A 22575-nucleotide genomic window follows, 5' to 3' on the forward strand; every position below is an offset into this window, starting at 1 on the left:
GGCATAATATAGTAGGGCAGAGGTTTTCAACCTTTTGGAGTCCACAGCTCCCTTGACAAACTATATTCTTTCTGCAGCACCCCTGTGGGGCTCAGGTGCCCAGTTATATCACCCGTTGCCTGCAGAGCCAGCAGCCACTCACCCCTTTTTGAACATCCTCCCTTGTGGAGTGTTCCCTCAGCCTCCTCTCTGCTCCACTCTCCTTGGGAGTCCTTTGGGCAGCTGCAACTACTGCTCCTGGTGTCTGAGCTGGCCCCCCACCCCAAAGAGAAGTGCCTTTTCACACTGCCCCACAGGGGCCTGGGAAGCACCCCCTGATCAGCCCCAGAGCCACCATTTACCTGGGGAGCTTGTAGCCAGAGCTGCTGCGTGAGGGCATCAGAGGAAGGTAGGGAAGGAATGAGGGACAGAGGCCAGTGTTGCCCACGGCACCCCTGACCATCATTCAAGGCACCCCAGGGTACCACGGGACACTGGTTGAAAACCACTGTAGTAGGGCATTTTGGAAGTGCAACAGCAGAGATGGTTCGGTTTGCAATTTAAGAGTTAATTCTGTTCTCAGTGTTAGTCAAGTACCCAAGAGGGTGTGTATGGAGATGCTGCTTAATAACCAGTCAGAATGGCATCAACTTGACTGAGGTTGCATCTGTTTTGATTTGCTGTGTTCTTAGGGAGTTTTCCCATATATTTGGTTGAATGTCTTCCTGCTATGCACTGTTATTGTAAGGCCAAATAAGCATTTAATACTCTCAACACTCTTGACTAACAAGTAGTGAAGGACATGGGTTTTTCTCTTTGCAGTTGTTTTCCGGAGGATTGCTTCATTTGTTACATTTGCCTGCATATTAGTTCCTATAATATTCAGAAATCATCTAAGTGTTGCCTCCCCGACCAGAAGCCAGCTTTTGTGTGGCTTCCAAATCTTATAAAAACATTTACATGTACTTGCATAATTTATGAAGTGGCTGAGTCGAAAATAGTTTGAGGACTGCCACTGTTTTCGTTCCAGTTTTTCAAAATTGATTTCTTTGAAATACCAGATTCTACCTTTTCATAAAGTTGAGGAGGGAAAATTGCAGAAATTGGATTTACATGTATATCAGCCATGTTGCATGTTACCTCATGGTGCATGCAGAGAGTTGGGAAAGCATAAGTTCCTAACAGACATCTTCTGCACCTATTTCATCTGCCTTCATAGGACTAGGAGCCAGAACATCAATTGATGCTCCTTTTATTGTTTTTCAGTCAGTGCACCATCCTGAAAAAAGCTGGGTCCCTATCTCTTTCTCCCTAGGTACAGTTTTAGTGGCAGTCTGTGGCTGTTGGATGAGAGAAGCCATGCTTTTGTCTCTTCCAGTATGGAATTTTGGATGTGCCCTTTGCACTGTAAGGCAGACACAAAATGTGGCTGGGTCATAGAACTGTAGAGTTGGAAGGGACCCAAGGATCATCTAGCCCAACCCCTTGCAATGCAGGACTATGCAGCTGTCTCATGAGGGGATCGAACCTGCAACCTTGGTGTTATCAACACCACACTCTAACTATCTGAGCTATCCAGGCTGACCACCACTGTACCATTTCTGTTTGTGTTACGTCACTAGATTATTTCCAGTAGTTGAACTATAGACAGCATGGAACTTTCACATTTGTCTGTAGTAAATAATGCTCCAATTATTCTACAGGGACACTGTACCACAGCGCGTACATTGATGTGAGGTTGAATTTGTTTGCTTGCAACAAATATGTGATGACTAATTGGGATGCCAGGAGGCAAAAAGGGAGGAAAAAAACAACACAAAACTTGACACCTAAATGTCATACAGCTTTTACATTAGCAAATTGAGTCTCTGTTCTTTCCGACTGGAGCTTAAGATCCTGAGAAGATTTATAAATAAAGCCCTGACAGTGCTCTTGCTTCAACAAACAAGTATGTGTGGCAAACTGTTTTGTTTCATTTTTTAATATAGGTAATTCAGAAAACAACTGTGAGCAGGTGGGAGTGGGGAACCTTATAAGAACTGTCAGTTCACACGTTTGTGAATGTGTGATGCTGTACAACCAGAACATGACTCAGTATTTAACATTTAATGTGTGACAGGCATATTGTTTAAAACTGAGGAAGAGATGCTGAGTAGGTTGCTGTTCTTTGTAGCACATCTTTTGCTGAGTATATTTTCCACTTATGTAAGCCAATACTCTAACACTACTGGCACGAATAGTGTTGACCTTTGGGGGAGGTGGAGGGCCTGCATAATACCAGGAACCCTTTGTATACTGCTCAATAGGGGTGGCTCAGTCTGTATGCAAAATGAGGTGGTGATCAAGATAGTGAAACTTTGTGACCTGTGTGCTCACCAGGAATGAAAGGTTACTTGCCCCAAACCACATCGTTCATACCATGTAGCAACCGTTCTAGGTAGCACAAGCCAAACCCTAGTAGGTTTTTATCCTCATTCAGATGGCACTAGCTATGTGAGCAAGTAAACCCTGGGTTTAAAAGCTTATGGGAACGGTACTGATTTCCTTTAACTTTGTACATATTTGCTTCTGTCTCTCTCTGCCCTGCCCCCGATTTACATGGTTGTGTCTGTTTTCTAGCATTTCCACTCATCCTTTCATGAACAACACCCCTACCCCCACCCTACCCCCTGCTCATTCATATCCTGAGAGATACTTTAAGATTCAACAGTTAGTTAGCTCCTGGAGTAAAATCCTATGGGTGCATATGATGGCTGCAACCGTTACCTGATTCATCAGTTAGCCAAGCCTTTCCCAAGTTGGTGCCTTCCAGCTGTTTAGACTACAACTCCCATCAGCCCTAGTCAGTACATCTGTGCTGGCTGACGCTAATGGGAGTTGTAGTCCTAAACATCTGAAGAATACCAGGTTGGGGAAGGCTGAATTAACATTTTAACTGATTCAGAAGTCCCAAATTAAGTAGGTAGAAAATATATATATAATGGTTAATTGTAATGCAAGAACCTGGAGGAAGAGTGCACAGGTAGAGATATTCCATGGTTTTTTTTGGTGTGTGTGAGAGAGACATTCTTCTAAAATGTTGCCTGCTATAACATGTGCTTGCATGCTTTTGAAAAAAAGTCACCCGTGTTCAAATTCTCTGAGTAGCAAGAACCCAGGGGGGCAGCATGTATTCAGGTTCATTTTCCCTTGAATGAGTTTACTGGAGGCTTAACTGGTGGTCTCGTAATGGTTGTTGCATATTTACAAAATTATGGTTTGAGCATTTTGCTTGCTCAGTCCTGGAAACAAAACTAGTAAGCAAGCCAAGGCTCAGGGCAGTTATTCAGTGTTTCGTTGTCAAGCCAAAAAGCACACCTATGAGCAGAACCAAGATCCAGAATTTAGGCTGTAGCTCATGAGATTACTCCAGCAGCAGGAAATAAGGGTCATCACCTGTCAAAGGCAGATTCACAAGAAACGGGTAAACAGAGGGGAGGATGGTGCCAAGAGGCACCAAGGCAGATAGAATGGCCAGAACTTGGTGAAAGCAAGAAACTAGAAACAGGAGTGGGTAGCAACTGAAGAGTAGTGGGGATTTTAGTGGGAGACTCACAAAGGTTGCCTGGATAGAAAAACCTGAACAGACAACTTCCTACTGATTAACCTGCAGCATTTTTACTTGGAGCAACTGTCCTTGCCAGGATTGCTGCATGCCAACCAGTACTCAGTGGGTTGCCATAGTCAGCTTGCAGTGAGAAAAAGCTGCCTTTAAATCTCCCCCCCCCCCGCCCGATAGCATAGCTCTCCTCTAATCTCAAGATGTCTAAGCTGTTATAGAACCTGAATCAGTTTGTTTTACTGGAAGGTCTGTCCCTTTACCACTCGCTTCCCCAGAGAAGCCCAAGGGCTGAGCAACTGTTATGTTGCAGATTTCTTCTTCAAGCCCTGGACCTCTGGCAACAATCCATAGATTCCACAGTGAAGAAGTGTGTATATTGTATTGGTGCTGCATCAGTATTCTGAAGAAGGGGCATGTTTTTAAACAAAGGCATTTCATGTTCTGTACAAGTTTGAAAATGAAGAATAACCACACTAAGATCTAAAGAGTCATAAATATTTTATTTTTGAAGATATGGGCCAACCCTAGCTGTTTCTTTCTCTTGTGCAGCAGTGTTCTTTGCAAAAACTGAGAATTCTGGAGTCCCTTCCTCATGCATAGATACACAATTTGCTCTATATCATAGGCTGCTGCACAGCAGCCTGCATCCCTGCAGTCCTCTGTTTAGAGACCACTGGAGGCAAGTTGCAATTCGAGGAAAGGAAACTTCAGTTTGCAAGTCCGCTTGAGACTGAAGCACAGCTGATAACACAGTGCTCAGAACAGACATGCTGGGGCCCTAAGCCATGTCAATTTTAATAGACCCCATAGTATTACCTCCAAAATGTGTATGATTCTAATGGAAAGGACAGTGAAAAAGTAGTTTTATATTTGCATATATACATAGGTGAGGATGCAACTAAAAACCTAACTAAAACATATATCTTGCAATAAACCTATTTATTTTTTAACCAGTTATGTAAAACTTCAAATTTAGTGGTTGTTTTTTTTTAAAAAGAGGACTGTCATAATCTGCGGCCTTAAGCTGTAGCTTACTTTGTTTGTGCATAAGTCCAGCACCAAACATACTTACCGTATTTTTTGCACCATAACACTCACTTTTTTCCTCCTAGAAAGTAAGGGGAAATGTCTGTGCGTGTTATGGAGGGAATACCTATGGGTGGCATGCCTACAGATTTTCCTCCTCTAAAAACTACGTGCGTGTTATGGTCGGGTGCGTGTTATAGAGCGAAAAATACGGTACTTCCAAAGTAATTTCATTACTATTTTTCTTCTTCTTCCAGACACTACCCAAAGCAGTCCTTTACTACAGTGGCAGACACACCCGAAAACCTTCGATTGAAACAACAAAGTGAATTGCAAAGTCAGGTAAGCTGTGAATTCTTTTGCCTATGTGGTGAACCTTGTTCTTAGCAATTGGGATCCATTATTCTAAAATAAAGGCGCAATGGTGTGAGCACCAAAGGTTAGTTCAAACAACACACATTGCTGTTTTTCCTCTCACACATGGAATTTTGATGTTCCAAGACAGACACACATATTCGTGTGAGCAATAAAAATTTGAATTTACTGGGGTGGGTGGGGGGTGGAGCTCTATTCAATTATTTGTGATACCCTTTTTGTTGTTGTTTTGATAATGGAAACACTGTTTGACTACTTGGGGTAGGTCCAAGCTGAGGAGGGTCCTGCTCATAGCTGCCTATGAGTAATTAAGGTGCCATTTTACTTGCGCCAGTGGCAGGTGTTCCAGTTCCTGGGAAGAGTGGCCTTTCCACCCGAGGAGGGATGCTAGGACCTTACTTGGTTGAGGCAGTCATCTCTTGGGTGGAGCACCCTTTCCTGCTGCTGACCCTTGTTGGCCCCACTGATTGCACTCTTGGTGGGGTGTCATGGGAAGGAGGAGGGAGAAGCACCTTCTCCAGTATCAACCACCTTGGGTCCGATGATCAGCAGGAGGTTGCCTGGTTGTGGGTCACCTGGTTGCCTTGCTGACGGTGATGCATGACAGAGCCTTCTCAGTGGTAGCTCCCTGTAGAATTTGGAGTATGGCGGAACATTAATATTTGGCTTTCATGAAGTTCTACTAAAATGATCAAACTGCTTTTGGCCTACTGAAAAGTGCTGTCCTGCTCAGGAGAATCATGGTCTGCCTAAATCTGTGATCATTTAGTTCACATGCTACATTGTTTCCTGTGACTGTGTGGCCAAAGTGGGCACTTGCTACACTTCATTAAAACAGCCTGCCTCTTGCCTTGATACAAGTTACTCATTCTCAAGAGTGCAAGTAACTTGCACCAAGTGAAGAGGGGAAGGCCTTCTGTTCACTCTAATTTAGCCTTCCCCAACCTGGGGCCCTCCAGTTGTTTGGAAATACAACTCCTGTCAGTTGCAGCCAGCACTGTGGAGAACAACAGCCGGGCAAAGGTTGCCTTAATGGCAAAGAGTAAGGTTACTGTAACTTCCGTCATAGAGCTTCAGTATGTTGATGACAACGTAGTGTGCACATGCTCAGAGGATGACCTCCAAACCATCCTAAATATCTTTGCAGAAGCTTACAAAAAGCTTGGCCTATCACTCAACATCCAAAAAACCAAAGTGCTGAACCAACAAGTACAAAATAACTCCTCTGCAGCGCCACAAATCCAACTCAATGGTGTAACGTTGGAAAATGTCAATCACTTCTCCTACCTAGGCAGTTATCTTTACATAAGGGCCAACATTGATGCCGAAATCCAGCATCGCCCGAGCTCTGCGAGTGCGGCTTTCTCCCGATTGAAGTGCTGAGTGTTTGAGGACCGGGACATTCGCAGGGAAACCAAAATGCTTGTTTACAAAGCTATTGTACTATCAACCTTACTGTCTGCTTGTGAAACATGGACCACTTATAAACGCCATCTCCAGCTCCTCGAAAGATTCCATCAATGGTGTCTCTGAAAAAATCTACACATCACTTGGGAAGACAGGCAAACTAATATCAGTGTGCTGGCAGAAGCAAAGATCACCAGTGTTGAAGCAATGATTCTTCAACATCAACTTTGTTGGACTGGTCATGTTGTGCGGATGCTTGAAGATCGTCTTCCAAAGCAACTACTCTATTCCGAACTTAAAAATGGAAAGCATAATGCTGGTGGTCAACAAAAGAGGTTTAAAGACTGTCTCAAGGCAAATCTAAAAAAATGTAGTATAAACACTGACAACTGGGAAACATTGGCCTGTGAGAATTCCAGTTGGAGAACAGCCTTTACCAAAGGTATCATGGGCTTTGAAGACACTCAAACTCAGGGAGGGAGAAACCTGCTAAGAGGAAGGCACGCTTGGCAAATCCACACCGTGATCAACTCCTGCCTGGAAACCAATGTACCCACTGTGGAAGTACGTGTGGATCCAGAATTGGCCTCCACAGTCACTTACAGACTCATTGTTAAAACCGTGTTTATGGAAGACAATCTTACACGGCTATGAGTGATCACCAAAGAAGAAGTCTTAATGGCTCCCAACTGCTGCCTGCCTGCATATTTGTATGCATATACAAAAGAATGCACCAGTGAGATGGGGGAGCAGAACTATGCTGAGCCCCCAAGAATCCGCATGTGCCTGCAGTGGACTAAATTGCACCACATGTATGCATCTAAGAATTCATATTCTCCTGACTTCATAAATAATAGCAAATGAAGTGTTTACTTGTTTATTCAATTATTTCACCTATAGCGTCAGTTACAGTTTAATTTTTAATGATTTGTTGTACTAGGCTCATAAATAATTTACTGCATTTTATGCATCATGCAGAAAGTGCTTCATTGCCTAACACAATCTAAATTTCACATCTGCATTACTCTTTGATCAAGTCCTATAAATCTCAAAGTACAGCCTGAGTTGCTTATTCCTTTGATTAGGATGCAACTCGTCATTAATACTAGTTGCATCCTAGTGAAAGGTTTTGTTTTGTTTTATAAGGAATTCGAGCAAAGCAGAGGAAAAGATGGCACACAGATGTTCGAGGACTTTCATATGTTCACTAAAGGCAGCAAAATAAGTTTATGTGCGGTAATCTATCTAAATCATCTTTTGTAGCGTTCCTTTTTTAGCCTTGCAGAGAATATTATCTTAATGAGGCACAGGATGGTATTCAGCTGAGTTTTACTCAGAGTAGGGACAGTGGAAAAAAAAGAAACAATTAATAAGTTTGGTCAATTACAGATGATGAATTAGTAGTTGTTTAGTGGAGGAGTTTGAGGGGGGGACCCAGAGTGCTGTCTCAGTGTACGTAGGACCAAGAGACATGGATGATGAGGGAACTGCTGCAGTGACCTGCAATTCCTGTGTCATGTCATCTTCCTGCCCGAGAACGTACAGAGCTACACCTGCAGCAAAACTGCTTCACTGGAGGTTTTTAAGCAGAGGGTGGATGTTCATCTGTCATGCATACTTCAGCTGAGATTCCGGCATTGCAGGGGGTTGGACTAGACAACCCTCTGAACCCCCTTCCAAATCTACAATTAATTAAAAAAATACCAGCATTTAATCTGCACTAGTGGTGTTGTCAATGTTAGTCAAAATATTCAGGTGTTATGTGCAATTGTAACTATATTTGAAAAGGGTGAGGTATGAACCAAGGTGGTGTTACTGCAACAAAAAACGGTAAAGGTATGAAGTGCTCCAAATATCTTAAGTGGCAGGAACAAAATGGCACAACTGAATCAAACATTGTCCTAGAAAATTATATGAAGGATGACTGCCCTTTCCTGACAGTTCTCAGTGTGTGTAAGGGGGTGTGAGACTGTACTAGCCAGCCCCTGATATAGATGCACAACATTCCTTTGACCACACACCCGTCATTCGCACGTTCAGATGAATTTACAAAAGGGGCTCTTATGCGTGTGTAGCCCTATGCAATCAAGACCTCTATTCAGTTTGTCCAACCTGAGTTCAGTGAGGCTTATTTCCATGTAAGTGTGCAGTCCTAACATTTGTCAGGTTCAGTAGCTAGCTTTCTAATTAAATTCTTCTTTCCTGCTTGAGGGAGGAAAGTTTGTCTTATCTTGGTTCAATAAGCGGTGTTCTCATAACGCAGGAAGCTTCCTTATATTGAGTCTGACCATTGTTCCATCTAGTTCAGTGTTGTCTACACTGAATGGCAGCAGCTACCCAGGATTTCAGACCGGGGTCTCTCCCATTCCTACCTGGAGATGCCAGGGATTAAACATGGGTCCCCTTCCATTCAAGCAAATGCTCTACCACTGAGCTATGGCACTCCTCTCTATTAAACAATTTTTGCCCCTCTACCCTCTCTGAAGGTTGTGTGTCTGTCAAACTTTTGCTTTGTTGTTTCTCATTTAGGTTCTGACTTCCTCTAGGCTTTTAAAATATGTAGCTACTAAAGAAGTTCATATTTTTATAACTTGAAATTCGGTATGACCGTCCCAGCTGTTTAAATTTTTTTTAAAAGTCAGGACACCTGAAGGTCATTAATATTAAATGACAAACATTGATTTCTGGTGAGACTTCCTAATTTTGTAGTGCTTAATGGGCCTGAAGCATGGCTCAAAACAACAAAGGAGCATGTCAGGTAAATATATTCTATGCTGCAGCGTGAAGCTTAATTGGAACTGATTGTGAAATGCTTGATTTGAAAAGCTATTGATTTTTTGTTCTGTCGTGTTTAGTTCATTTTGAAATGATGAACATTTATTGCAGATGTTTAGCTCTAGTAGAGTTTTTAGTATCCTGACCAGCACTGTCTGAATACACAAACAACTTCCTGTATATTTTGAGAGGCTGAAGTAACTCATTTTTAAAAAATCCACCTACAAGATGCATAATTTGGTTTACCTGAACGTTTAAAACATGAAAATAAAACTAACTAAGCTTGATACGGGGAAAGTATGCAACTGTCTACTAGAGGGCAAATTTTAAAACTATCTCAGAAACAAAATGATTCTTCCCTATATTTTCAGGGAAACCCCGTAACACTTCAAAACCAGTCCCTTTGCTGGGTAAATCAGATAGAAATAGGATTGGGTTCCTTCCTTTCCGATGCTAATCCAATGTGAAAACAGAAGAAGTGTGATTTATGCTTCCTGTATTCCATTCATGCATACCATTAATCTCAGCCCTTTATTATGCTTCAGATTAAAGCCATGTGTTGTGGAATAGAAGGCTGTGCTTCCACCCGATGCATTGGAAGTGTATTTCAAGCTAATGTGCAATAGCCCATCCTAATTTATCCAATTTTGTAGAATATTCTGACATTAATCCACCTAGTTCAGACATAGCAGGGAACTCTGGCTTAATTCAAGCCAGGATATTTGACCTGAACCTGCATGCAGTGGGAGGAGGGAAGTAGTGAGGGAGGAGCATGTGGCTGTGGCTTGTGGCACTTGCCTGAAGCTGACGATGAATGCCCAAATGCGGCCAGTGCCACAGTGAGGTAAAGTGTTTCCTCTCTGTGCAAGGAGTATTTATTTAGGACATTTTTTTACCCTGTCTATCTTCAACCATGGAACTCATGTGACATTCAAGTGCTCCCCATTCCAGGCACTGATAAGACACAGAGCAGCTTAGCTTTATTCAAGACTCCCTTAAAAAATGTTCATTCTCTTCGTCTTTCACTTCTAGGCAATTTGAACTGAAGGTTTGCAGGTGGACAATGTCAGACACTGCCATTAGCTTGCTCAGGCTATTTTAGATGAAGACATATGTACTGACCTCGCGTTTGAAGCGATATACTGCTATCTTTTCAGTTATCTGAATCAGACACGATGCTTGAGTGTTTCACGTGTGACAATAAGAATTGTTGCTTAGAAAGAACATTTGATGTAAACTTTGCTCTTTCTTGCTTTCTCAGTTGCATGAACACTATTCAGAAATCACAGTCCTTCATGTCTATAACACAAAGTTGTTAAATACCAAACTAGAGAGTGTTTTCTGCTTCAATCTCACAACTATAACAAAGGGCCATCTTCTGTCTTGTCACTGGTCCCATGTTCCTACTTTATTTTCTTTTTTTATGGCTGTATTTGCATTTTACATTTTAATTTTTTAAAAAATGGATTCATAGCAGTTTCAATGTCATTTGGTATTGGTATTCTTGACCAAGAGCAAACTGAGAGCAGATGGTTGACAGAGAGTGATGCCACCTGGTCTGTCACTGGTGCCAGATATGTTATCTCCTATCCATGGACGTTTGTGACGAGAGAGGGAGACCAGATAAAAGGCAAACTGTTTGTAAATAGGCTATCCAAAATAACAATGGAATGCAGGAGAAAGTATGAAAATCCCAGTTTGCCTATGCCTTATATTGTCATTCTGTTTCTTTCCTTCCAGGTATAGCTTATGGAAGTTTGTGTTCTTAATTCCTGAATCCTTAATGCACACCATTTCCCTTTCCTTTAATAAACTAGTGTGTGTGTATGCACGCACATGCGCTCCTAGGCAATGATGAAGTGAAGATACATGCATGCATACATTAGGTGTCTCTAGTAGTATAGTTCATTGAAACGCTTCTTTTTTTTGAATAAAATGCTTTGTCCACCATTCCCCTTCATTTTATATTCAGCTGCATGAGCAGGGGTTACCTTTTTTGTTTCCCATAACAAAACAATATAACGCAATACAAGGTTACAACTAAACTACAGCAAAACCGATACCTTCATCTTTATTTCTTTTTTCGCTCAAACTAAAGATGCTCAGTTTGCTCCAGTTTGGCATTGTGGGCTGCCTTTGGCTGCAATCCTAAGCGTACTCTCTAATGAGTAAATAAACATGCTTAGGGTTGCCCTGTCAATCTGATGGGCCAATGGCTGTGGTTTGAAGAAAACAGCCTGCCAAGCCAAATTGGACTCTCTGGCAGGCTAATATTAGCCCACAGGCTGGAGGTTCCCCAGCCTGCCTTAAGCCATAGTTAATATTAACCACCGTTCCAGATACATCACAATAAACTATGGTTAACAGACAACATAAATGAAAGCTTCCAGTGTCTTCCTTGTAGATGTGCAGTAGCAGGAGAAGGGGATGTACATAAGTTCAAGGCTTGTACGTGTAACACTAAATGACTGTATGGGTTCAAAGCCTTGAGTTATATAAACATCTTATATGCTTACCTTTTGGTATTTTGGAAATGGGCAAGGTAAAAAGAAGTGTTATATTTTGTCTTCAAGATTCTTTATCCTGGCCTTTTCAGATATCAGGTTTTTTTTATACACCGCTCCAGATAGATTTCAGCTGCATCAACCTTTGTCATCATTACTTCTTTATTTTTGTTTGACCTTTTCAGAAATCATAGAAAAATGAAGCAATGCTGTACAACCATTAATTACTGTTGCTTCTATATTTTAAAGAATTTGAACCTACCCTATCCTTTAACTGCCAGTCATTTAATTATTGAATGTTCACAGCTTCTCCATTCTTATCCAACAAAACCCTTGCAGATGGCCACAGAAACATTTACAGGGAGATTTGCCCAGTTAACTACATGATACAGAACCTCCCACTTCTTGACCATTTGGTGGTGATGCATCATATTATCCTCTGTGATTATTGCGGCAGCTGTAGGTTTTTGTAAAAAATTTTTAAATAGTCAGTTTACTTAGTGACTGTAGTGCATATATTTTGTTAATAATATTTTGCATACAAGAGTGGAATTTAAATTCAAGAAAAATGTGCCCCCCAAATATGTGAGGCTGATGCAAACAGTGTACCACAAGTGCAAACCAAGAGCTAGAAACATGTTTAGAGCCAGGTGAAAACATTCCTCTTCTAGTCCTTTGGCTAACTAAACATTCTCTGTGTTTTTAAACTGTGTGTGTGTGTGTGTTGTTTTGTTTGCTATTCTGTTATGTATTTTTCTGTTGACTGTAAACTTTCCTGCGATGAAAGGGCCTTTATATACGACTGAAGGGCCGTATATAAATGTAATAAAATAATGTTACATTTATATGTAATAAATGTCAAGAAAAGTGAATGAAGGAGCCACAAGTTATGGGCAAGCGTATTGCTTTTGATTATTCAGAAATGCTTAAGCCTTTTGTCTGTAACATAAATGGGCTTATAGTAGGGAAGTGCCATTTTTTACAATATTGTTTTCTGTTGGTGTGAGGTTTTCAGCTCACAGAACTCATTTAGAGGAGTTTTATCGGATTTGCAAGTATTGGGTTATACAAAACACATTTGCTTAAAATTTGCTTAGAATACTACTCCAAACCATGGTTTAGCATGAAGTCATGGGTTCCCGGGGAGGAGATTGCAGCTGCTCTGCTCCTCCTTGGTTCTTTTATCTCATAGTTAAGAAGGAGGGAGCTTAACCATGAGCCTAGGTTCAGACAGTATGTTAAGCCAAACCTTGGTTTAGCAGCTATACCACACTATATTGAGCTAAAAGGACTGGAGAGGGGCACAGCAGGTACAAGCACCTCTCTGGGAGCCAACATGATCATACAGTCCAGGCAAGCCATAGTTTGGCTTACTGAGTCATGCCAACAACATGGGCGTAGCCAGTATTGGGGGGGCCAGAACCTCAGTTTGCTATGTATTTTTATTGATTTGGGGGGCAGTTGCCCCTCCTCCCTGCCCCCCTTGGCTACACCCATGGCCAACAAGGCCATAGTATTTACTTTTGCTTTCTTTTATGTTCTGAAATATTTCAACCATTTATTGCACTGTCTAAGAGTTCCATCTGGCATGTGGCTAAACTGAATACGAAACCTGGTTTCTCCTGAAACAGTTACATACAGTGGGATGTATCCCATGCTGTTAATCCTCTGAAACAATGATCACTAATGAATAAGAAAGTAAATTCCCTTGATTTCAGTTAGATCCTTATATTGGACAGTGTATATCGAGATACATGCTGTTGAATCAGACCAATATTGGTTGAAATCTAGCATAGTTGGGAGAACTGGAAGAAGTAAATACTGTGCTTTACCATAGTATCTAATAAAACATGAATGGCTTCAGGTGCCCTTTCTAGACCCAAAATATCGCCATGACCAGCTAGAGACATTTAGATGAATTTTGTGGTATGCAGATGATGTGGCCATCGTTTATTTTGCCCTTCTTCATGATCAACCAGCTCTGCGTGCTAAGAATGCCTGCGGTAAAACTGTTCCATTGATTAAATGAAAGTAGGATGTGCTAAGGTGTTGGCAGCATTTTGTTCACCCAAAGCTTCATTTGGTGAAAATAATGTTTCTCTGTTTTCTGTTTGATAGGTCAAATACAAACGTGACTTTGAGGAAAGCAAAGGAAGAGGTTTCAGCATTGTAACTGACACACCAGAATTGCAAAGACTGAAAAGGACTCAGGAGCAAATTAGTAACGTATGTGGCCCATTGATAGTAGATCAGAAACGTGATGCACAAATGAAATGGCATGGTTGGATCCGAGAGAATGTTTCCAGGTGTGAGTTTGTATGTATGTGGGGACTGGAATTGTTTTATGCTTTTGTGTTTGTTGTGCCTGAGTTCAAAGCTTTGTGTTGCTTGTGCAGCACAATGGTGGTGTGTGTTTCCCCTCTCCATACCAATTAAAGGTGGACTTATTGTTTACAAAATATTCATTCCTTTAGAGAAACAATTTCTTGCAAATAAGCACCTTTCTGCTTTCATGTAATGTGCAGGATAAAAACAATAAACCAAATTTCCAGGTAACTTCATCTTGCAGAATTACTTTAATGGTTTTGCTTCTCTTTGCCATGTTTGTAACTCTTGGCTTAATATGTAATGTGGGTCATGCTCAATCAGTGATGTGAGTTTTCTTCGAAAAAAATCCTGTGCAGATTAGGATAATCTGCACTGAAAATTTCCCAGAGTGCACTAGAATTTTTTTTCCTGATGTCCTGGAGAGCAGAAGTGGACACAAGTGCTTCCTTGACCTCCTGGTAGGTAAGTCACTACTGCTTACCAGAAATGGGAGAGGCGAGGCAGCAGGGACATGGTGAAAATGCACAAGCCTGAGCTAATCTGGCACCCCTGCCAGTGCGTTTGCACCACACCTCCTTTCTTTCCACCTCGTCCTTCTGTAAGTGCCTCCACCCAGCCATGCTATCTGCTATTGTTACAAAGCGCTCTGTAGCAATGTTTGTTTTACTTGCATCTAGTATGCAAAACTCATAACTTTGAAACTGCCAATGGTGCCTTATAGTGCATTTGCAATTGACTTCAATATATTATTTCATCTAATTCTTATTTTAACTGCCTTTAGATATATCACACAGCCAAGTTGTATTGACTAAAACATGATTGAAATGGCCAAGAAAAAGAGTTGATTTTAAATAATTGCTTCCCAAACAAACATGCATACCATTTGGTTATTGGGACAAATTAAAACACATCTCTTTTGACAGCAAATAATGAGCTTACATGCAGCTGCCTCGCGTTAAGGCTTCAAGACCCGTGTCACAAGGTATTTGGGTGGAAGAGGTGAACGCCCATGGTCTAAGTTCCCATAAAACCTGGATTGGTGGGAGCTCTCGGCAGCTAACCAACCAAGGTCTATTGGGGCTTTTGACAGCATCTTCTTCCATTGCTCAGCCTACTGAGATTTAAGTGTAAGCATTTATGTTAATTAGCTGAATAAGTTAGTGTTTTTTTGGTTTTTTTTAACCTTCTGAGCTATTTTAATCTGTGTAAATATTTGGAGTTTTTCTCTCTTGTAGAGTCTTGTTTTAGTAAAGTCTGTGTATGATTTTGTGAAATTTGATCTGGTCTGAGTTCCTGAACCTTTAATTTTGGTCATGCTTTTCGGAGCAAGGGTCATCCACCACACAAGGTAAGGGTTATTATTATTATTATTAATTTAAATAACTAATTCTTACTCATACTGCATACAGCTTTCTGAAAGACTGGTTCTGCAAAAGGCATACTGGTATTGTAAGTACCTATTTTTAAATAACCTTTCCAGAATACTTTTTGAGAAGGAGAATCTGGACTCAGTAAATAAGCTAAGTGAATGGGGCTACATTCTGCGATAAAAATAATAAAATTTTCATACAGGAACAACATTTCCTATTTGTTGCTAGGATTGACTTACTACTTAAATGCTTCAGTAATATCATACTTGCTTCACTTTGTAAAAGATTCTTGAGTGATAATGGAGGTCTCGGATCAGAAATAAATTAGGGTGAGAGAGGAGCTCATTCTGTAAGTTCAGACTATAACATTGAACCCAGAACAAATGCACACCTGCAGGTTAATTCTGTGCCCAGGACAGGTGTCTGGTAAGCCAGCTGGTGCATGCTCTGATTATCTCCCGCTTGGATTATTGCAATGCGCTCTACGTGGGGCTACTACCTTTGAACGTGACTTGGAAACTACAACTAATCCGGAATGCAGCAGCTAGACTGGTAACTGGGAGCAGCCAATGGGACCATATAACACCTGTCCTGAAAGACTGCATTGGCTCCCAGTACATTTCCAAGCACAATTAAAAGTGTTGACCTTTAAAGCCCTAAATGGCCTCGGTCCTGTATACCTGAAGGAGCGTCTCCAACCCCATCGTTCAGCCCAGACACTGAGATCCAGCTCCAAGGGCCTTCTGGCAGTTCCCTCACTGCAAAAAGTGAAATTATAGGAGATAAGGTATAGGGCCTTCTCAGTAGTGGCACCTACCCTGTGGAACACCCTTCCATCAGATGTCAAGGAGATAAATAACTATATAACTCTCTGTATAGGCAGCTCTGTATAGGGTAGTTTTAAATATCTGATGTTGTGTTTTTATATTTTGCTGGAAGCTGCCCAGAGTGGGTGAGGAAACCCAGTCAGATGCAATGGAACTGCTTCTGAGTAGAAATGTATAAGAAAGTGCTGTGGGACATGGGAAGCGTGTGGTTGGTTTATAAGCTCCTTCCTCCCCCCCCCAAAAAAATTCCTTTCCTTTCTCTTTTCAGAGCTATCAGTGTTATACCATATTTTCACTGATGTTAATGCTAACCATGGTTGAGATCAAGTTTCATGTCTCCTGCTGTTCAGAAAAATACTAATAAAATATGAATGGTAAGCAGGCTAGCGTATGACATATCAAGATGGAAATTTACCATGAGAGGGTGTCCATTTGTATGCTGTAAAGAGCCTGCCAACCTCCTATTGAAAGATGCAATTTTTCAAGCAAGCAGTGCCTCCAGAAGTCAGTGGGAATGGGAATGCTTTGAAGAGAAGCTCTCACAAAAGCAGAATCAAAGGCTTGATAGGATTCTGTTGTCATGGCAGTCACAAACTCAGTGTCTTGTATGGATTGCTCTAGGAAAATTAAATAAATTAACTGCTTCTCTTTAATGACAAGTTTTAGACATTTTGGTTCACCTTTCCATGGTTGGATGGCCATTTTAAATTGCCTGTGCATTTTTCAATTTGTGTGGTGTGATTTAAGATGCTCATAAATTATTTTTTTCAGTATTCCAGATCTAAAATATTCACATCTATTCTGCTGAGGAGAGAGAACACACACTGACTTGGGGGCCTCAAATCTGTCTCTGTGCTTGGTGTACATTCACATTGCATGATCAGGACCATTCTACACCCCGTCCCCTGTAATTGGTATTCTTTGCGGGGTATGTTAGATACTATCATAATGAAAGTATATTTCAGTCTCCATTTTTCCTCATTTTGTGAAGAATAAATAAAAATTTAATAATCATCTCATGTAAGAAATGAGTTTAGAAAATCAACACAAAGACTGCTTAAATATAAAAGGAGGATATCTACTCCTCGCTTAAATATAAAAGGAGGATATCTACTAAAGGTGCACACGCACACCCACCCTTGATTGTTTCCTAAAAACATTGGATTCCTCTTAGGTAGTACTGGTTGATGGGCTGTCACTGGAGAACTTACTAGATTGCTTCCACCTGCTGACTGGAGAAAGTAGCAAAACCACAGATGATGATATCACCCTGCGTTCCTGGCCCAAGGTAAGACAACACTGTCCTTGTGCTGGTGGTGGTGGGGAAATGGCATCCGTTGCACTTAGCATGCCTATTATCTGTCTCTGGGCAATAGGTACTGAACAACCTCCAAAAATTTGGGCTAAATGGCATTGCTGTTAGGTAGTTTTCCTCTGCTGACATAGACTGAAGGCACACCTTATAATTTAATTTCAAAGATGTCAAAGGGCATAGGTCAGTACTGGAAATTGTGATGGTTGTATAATTCTACGCCACCCCTTTAAATGAAATCCGTTATTACATATATGTACGTGTTTCTAATGCTATCTGTTAAGTTGTTAATGAGGAGAATATACAGCTGTTTTGAAGGCAAATAACAAATCGCAGGGTAAAACTTAGTAAAGATCAACACTCATTTATTTATTTATTTATTACATTTATGTCCCACATTTCCTCTAAGAAGTTCTAGTTGGCGTATATGGTTCTCTTTCTTCCCATTTATTCCTCACAACAACCCTGTGGTTGTTGGGTTGGGAGACTGTGACTGAGCAGGGATTTGAACCCTGGTCTCCAGGGTCTTAGCCCATCACTCTTAATCTATATACCACACTGGCTCTAATATGGCGTAAGCTTTCATGGGCCACAGTCCACTTCGCCACATCCAGTGAATCATGCAATGAGCTCTATGAAATCAAATGGCTTCGTGGTTCTTGAAAGACAAACCCCAGCCCATGTGGCAAACCACTTTGAGAAACTCAAGAGAGAAATTGTTTTCTTTGTTTTGTTTTTAATTTGTGTTATGACAGAGGGACCTGCTGTTGAAAGGATGAAAAGAAAGAAAGAGTAAAACTCTGCACAAGCCTTTGGGAGCACCGAAAACATTTCTTTGCATAGGAGCCAACCCCTAGGGGCCAAGGGGTGTTCCCTCAAGCTGATGGGCATTGCTATTCAAATGGTGTGCGCGCACCATGTCATGTGATCAATTATGCGGGATGAGGCTTACCTACCCCCCCAATATTTTATTTAAGTTGGCACCCATATTCCTTTACACTATGGACTCATTTCCCCAAAGTGTATAAGCCAGCCTTCCTTAACCTAGTGTCTTCCAGATGTTTTGGACTACAACTCCCATCAAACCCAGATAACAGATGTTTTTCTGCCCCGCCACCGAATTTTTAGCCTCAGCATGTCTTTTTAGTATTTGACATTTTCAGAAATGCTGCATTTGTGTATGTGTGTGTGTGTGCTTTTCTGTTTATCATTCTGAGAGTTACATATTTGTAAATATGAAGAACAATATGCTTCTTGTAGGGAAATTGCACTGGAAAGTTTCTTAGACCACAGCTAGCCATATCAACAACTAAATTCACTATCTGCTGATGGTGATGTACTGTGCACTGTTTCTGGCTTTAACTGTACACTTAAAAAAAATCCCTATAATTAGAATTGTTGGCACATTTGTGCAACCTGTTTACTTGCTCGAGCATAAGCTGTGCTCTGAAATTGATAAAACAGATTGCAGGGAGAATTGGCAAGCAAAGATGTTAAATCAAGGTCCATAGCACCACTTGGAAACCGCAGATCATTATTTAAGCGATTTACTTTACCTTCTTCAAGTGATGTTCACACTGATCTCCTAAAGTACTAAATAACCCAATGCAGCTTTGAGAAATGAATGGATTCATGAGTTCCTATTCTAATAGATTCTACTGGATTGAAAATAGACATGAAAGCAAAAATGAAACAAAATGGGGCTGCGTTCCTGGAGCCTAATAATTACATACCATCCATACTCATGAATTGCATGGTGTGATGATGAGGTAAAAAAATAATAATGCATGGAATCACTGAGCAATTCAGTTTGGTAGGCGTTTAGCTTTTCATACTGGAGTATGTGGTAGACTTACATAATTTTGATATTGCTAAAAGGTCCACAAATTAAAAGTATGTAACTCAGGAGAAAAAAAGAGTGCATTGCCAGCTATGGGGGAAATCTGTGTTGGGTGGTCCTCTGATTATGGGGAAGCTCAGAACTAGAATGTGCTGTAGTTTGTATCTTAGCTTCCATGCATATCAGATGCTTATTAGGAGTGAAAGCTATAATGCATTTAATTGGTAGATTAATTAGCCAAAATTCTAATCTCATGCATACACATACTTCTCCCTGCTTAAAAGGAGAAGTGAAGATTGACCTGTGCACTGATGTGCCCTTTATGCAGCAATGACAGATCCTAGTTCCTTTATTTGATGGAAAGTAAAAGGAAGCATAAAGGTGTTTTTCTCCCCTTCAATGTCTATCTGCTAATCTTTAGATAATTTGCCCTTCAGGATGCAAAGGCTACAGCTTTCCTACTATAAATAAAAACCACAGCAACTGAAGCCAACTGTGCTCATTTGGAAACCAATGTCAATGTTTCTTTTAAATCTGGCTCTTTCACAGTACAGATGGATTCAAAGTCTTAATTTTTAAAAGGACTATTGCCTGTTTAAATAAAATTTAATGGTCAGTTAAATTTGTGTATACATTTAAATATGGCTAAAACCAATATTTTTAAAATGGTGATCTATGTGTGTCATAATGGGAATCATCTCAGAAGAAAACAAAGGGTGGGGGGGAATGCATTTGCTAAGGTAACACTTTGCACCAGGAAATAGTTATATCAATATATTAATATTTCTGTCGCATGCCCAGTTATTCAGATGTGACACATTTTTAGTCATTCTATAGGTTTTTAATCTATTAATCCGTCCAGTTAATTGATTATTCCTTGCAGCTTCATATCTAGCCAGTTTTGGCCCCAATGTGCTGGTGTTAAGAATTGAGAATATTCTGTATTCTGGAGTTGGTGTGTTTCTGCTTTTTTGGTCCAAGGACAGCATTAATCTAGTGCACGGGTGTTAAACACAAGGTCCGCGGGCCGAATCCGGCCCGCTAGACCTCATCATGTGGCCCGTGTAGCCGCCGCTGGCCGCCAGCCTTCACCTTTTATTCTCTCTTTTTTTTTTGACACAAGAAAGCCGCCTCTTCAGCGCATGCGCGGCAGCCTACAAGCCAGAGAACGTCTGCCCTCTAGTGGCGCCGGCCGTTCTACACAGGAAACCTCCACTTTACATGCATTCAGGAAACCTCCACTTGTTTTTACAGATACAACCGGCCCTTTGAGGGTGACCAAACTGCTGATGCGGCCCCCAATAAATTTGAGTTTGACACCCCTGCTCTAATGCAAGCGTGGCCAAACTTGGCCCTCCAGCTGTTTTGGGACTACAACTCCCATCATCCTTAGCTAACAGGACCAGTGGTCAGGGATGATGTGAACTTTTAGTCCCAAAGCAGCTAGAGGGCCAACTTTGGCCATGCCTGCACTAGAGTAATGCCTGCTCTAGTGGAAAACTGTATTCTAAAAGTGGGTGGGGATAGACCCACACTGAAATATACTCAGAGTCGCGAAGTGATTTCATGCTCTTTATTCAGCTCATAGTGGTGAGAAGGAATGAATGAATGTCCCCTCAAAGTATCTGCTTTATATACATTATTTACACAATGGGCTGCACATGATTGGCTAATTCCGGAATTCTACTGTAAGCCAATCAGGTTGTGGATTCACTTCTATCTGGAGCATGATTGGGTAGTTCCTGCCAACCAATCATACTGCTGCATTGTTCTAGGACCAATCAGACTGCTGCATTCTGAATCCTATTGTTCTAGGACCAATCAGACTGCTGCCTTTTGGATCCTATTGTTCTAGGACCAATCAGACTGCTGCAGTTTGGATCCTATTCAACTCAGTACATAACACCCCTCCCCTCTAAGTTCCAGTCCTGCCCGGGAGGTCGCATTCATAGTCCTCGAGGTACGCTGGCTGCCTACGTGTGCGTTGCGGCCTGGGGTGTTCCCTGGTCCGGGGTTCAGGTTCTGGCTCGTGTTCCAAGGATGCTGGCTGTGATGGGGCTATTTGGTCTGGCGCAACCGGCTCGCTCTGTCGTGGTTCTGGTTCCGGTGTCCTTTCGGCCTCGCAGGTCCTCTCTGTATTTACTGATTCTGCCTCTCCTGCTGGCCCCTCGTGCTCTATGGGCCTCACTGCCCCTCTGTTCCCTTGGGACTCCTCTGACCTTTCCTCCTCCTGGTTTTCTCCCGGGAATCGTCGCCGTATCTGGTCGCAGTGGCGGCGCCAGCATTGCCCCCCATCTGTTAGCACCTCGTACGACACGGGGCCAGTGACCCTGGTGACTGTGGCGGGTACCCATGCTGGGCCTGCCCCAAAATTCTTTGCGTACACTGGGTCCTGGGCCTCGAAGGTCCGGGGGTTCCTGCCTTCCCCCACCACTACCTCATCCTGAGCTCTATCGGGGTGAATGCGGTCCAATCTGATTGCAAGGCGCCGACCCATTAGTAGTTCAGCGGGGCTCCGGCCAGTTGTTGAGCTGGGGGTGCTGTGCTGTGCTAGAAGGAATGTGGCAAGGCGGTACTCCCAATCCCCTTGCGTCATGCGGCGAAGGGTGTCCTTGGTGGTCCGCACCATGCGTTCTGCTTGGCCATTGGTGGCAGGATGGAATGGCGCCGAACGGATGTGGCGGATGGCGTTCTGCGCTGTGAAGGTTTGGAATTCTCCTGACGTAAATGCAGTCCCGTTGTCTGAGACGAGAGTGTCAGGGAGCCCGTGGGTTGCAAACAGCCTGCGTAGTACCCGGATGGCTGCGGACGTAGAAGTGGACGGTACCAGTGCGACTTCCAGCCATTTGGTGTAGGAGTCCACCACTATGAAGAATGTTTTCCCCTGAAAGGGGCCAGCGAAGTCCACATGCAGGCGTGACCATGGTGCTCGGGCGGACTCCCAGGACTGGACTGGGGCCCTTGGGGGATCTGGGCGGGATTCTTGGCAGGCCTGGCAGTGTTTGACCCAGGCCTCTATCTCTCCGTCGATCCCCGGCCACCACACATAACTCCTGGCAAGGGCCTTCATTCTTACTACCCCTGGGTGTGTCTCGTGTAGGGCTGTGAGGACCCTTTTGCGGAGGGGCTGGGGAACAACGACCCTGCTTCCCCATAACAGGCACCCCTTGTGGGCCGACAGTTCATGTTTGCGGGTTGTGTAGCCGGCGAATTCTGGCCCGGGGCTGCTGC

General features: G+C 42.3%; 1 protein-coding gene across 10 annotated transcripts in view; it reads left to right on the forward strand.

The window, feature by feature from the left end:
- The window catches only part of NEBL (nebulette), a 134342-nt gene that overhangs the window by 44217 nt on the left and 67550 nt on the right, over window positions 1–22575 (forward strand). For 4 of the 10 annotated variants that reach the window (XM_053359584.1, XM_053359590.1, XM_053359586.1 and 1 more), the window contains exon 1: window positions 17371–17480. Coding sequence is in view for 2 of the 10 variants with exons in the window: in XM_053359593.1 (XP_053215568.1) it covers window positions 4864–4948; window positions 13786–13893 (193 nt within the window). In the remaining 8 variants the exon portion in view is untranslated. Of the gene's footprint in view, window positions 1–4863; window positions 4949–13785; window positions 13894–17369; window positions 17481–22575 lie in introns of those variants that run through there. The other 6 variants (XM_053359588.1, XM_053359589.1, XM_053359587.1 and 3 more) reach the window with 3 other exon arrangements.

Source organism: Podarcis raffonei, chromosome 12 (assembly GCF_027172205.1).
Source record: "Podarcis raffonei isolate rPodRaf1 chromosome 12, rPodRaf1.pri, whole genome shotgun sequence".
Taxonomy (NCBI): Eukaryota; Metazoa; Chordata; class Lepidosauria; order Squamata; family Lacertidae; genus Podarcis; species Podarcis raffonei.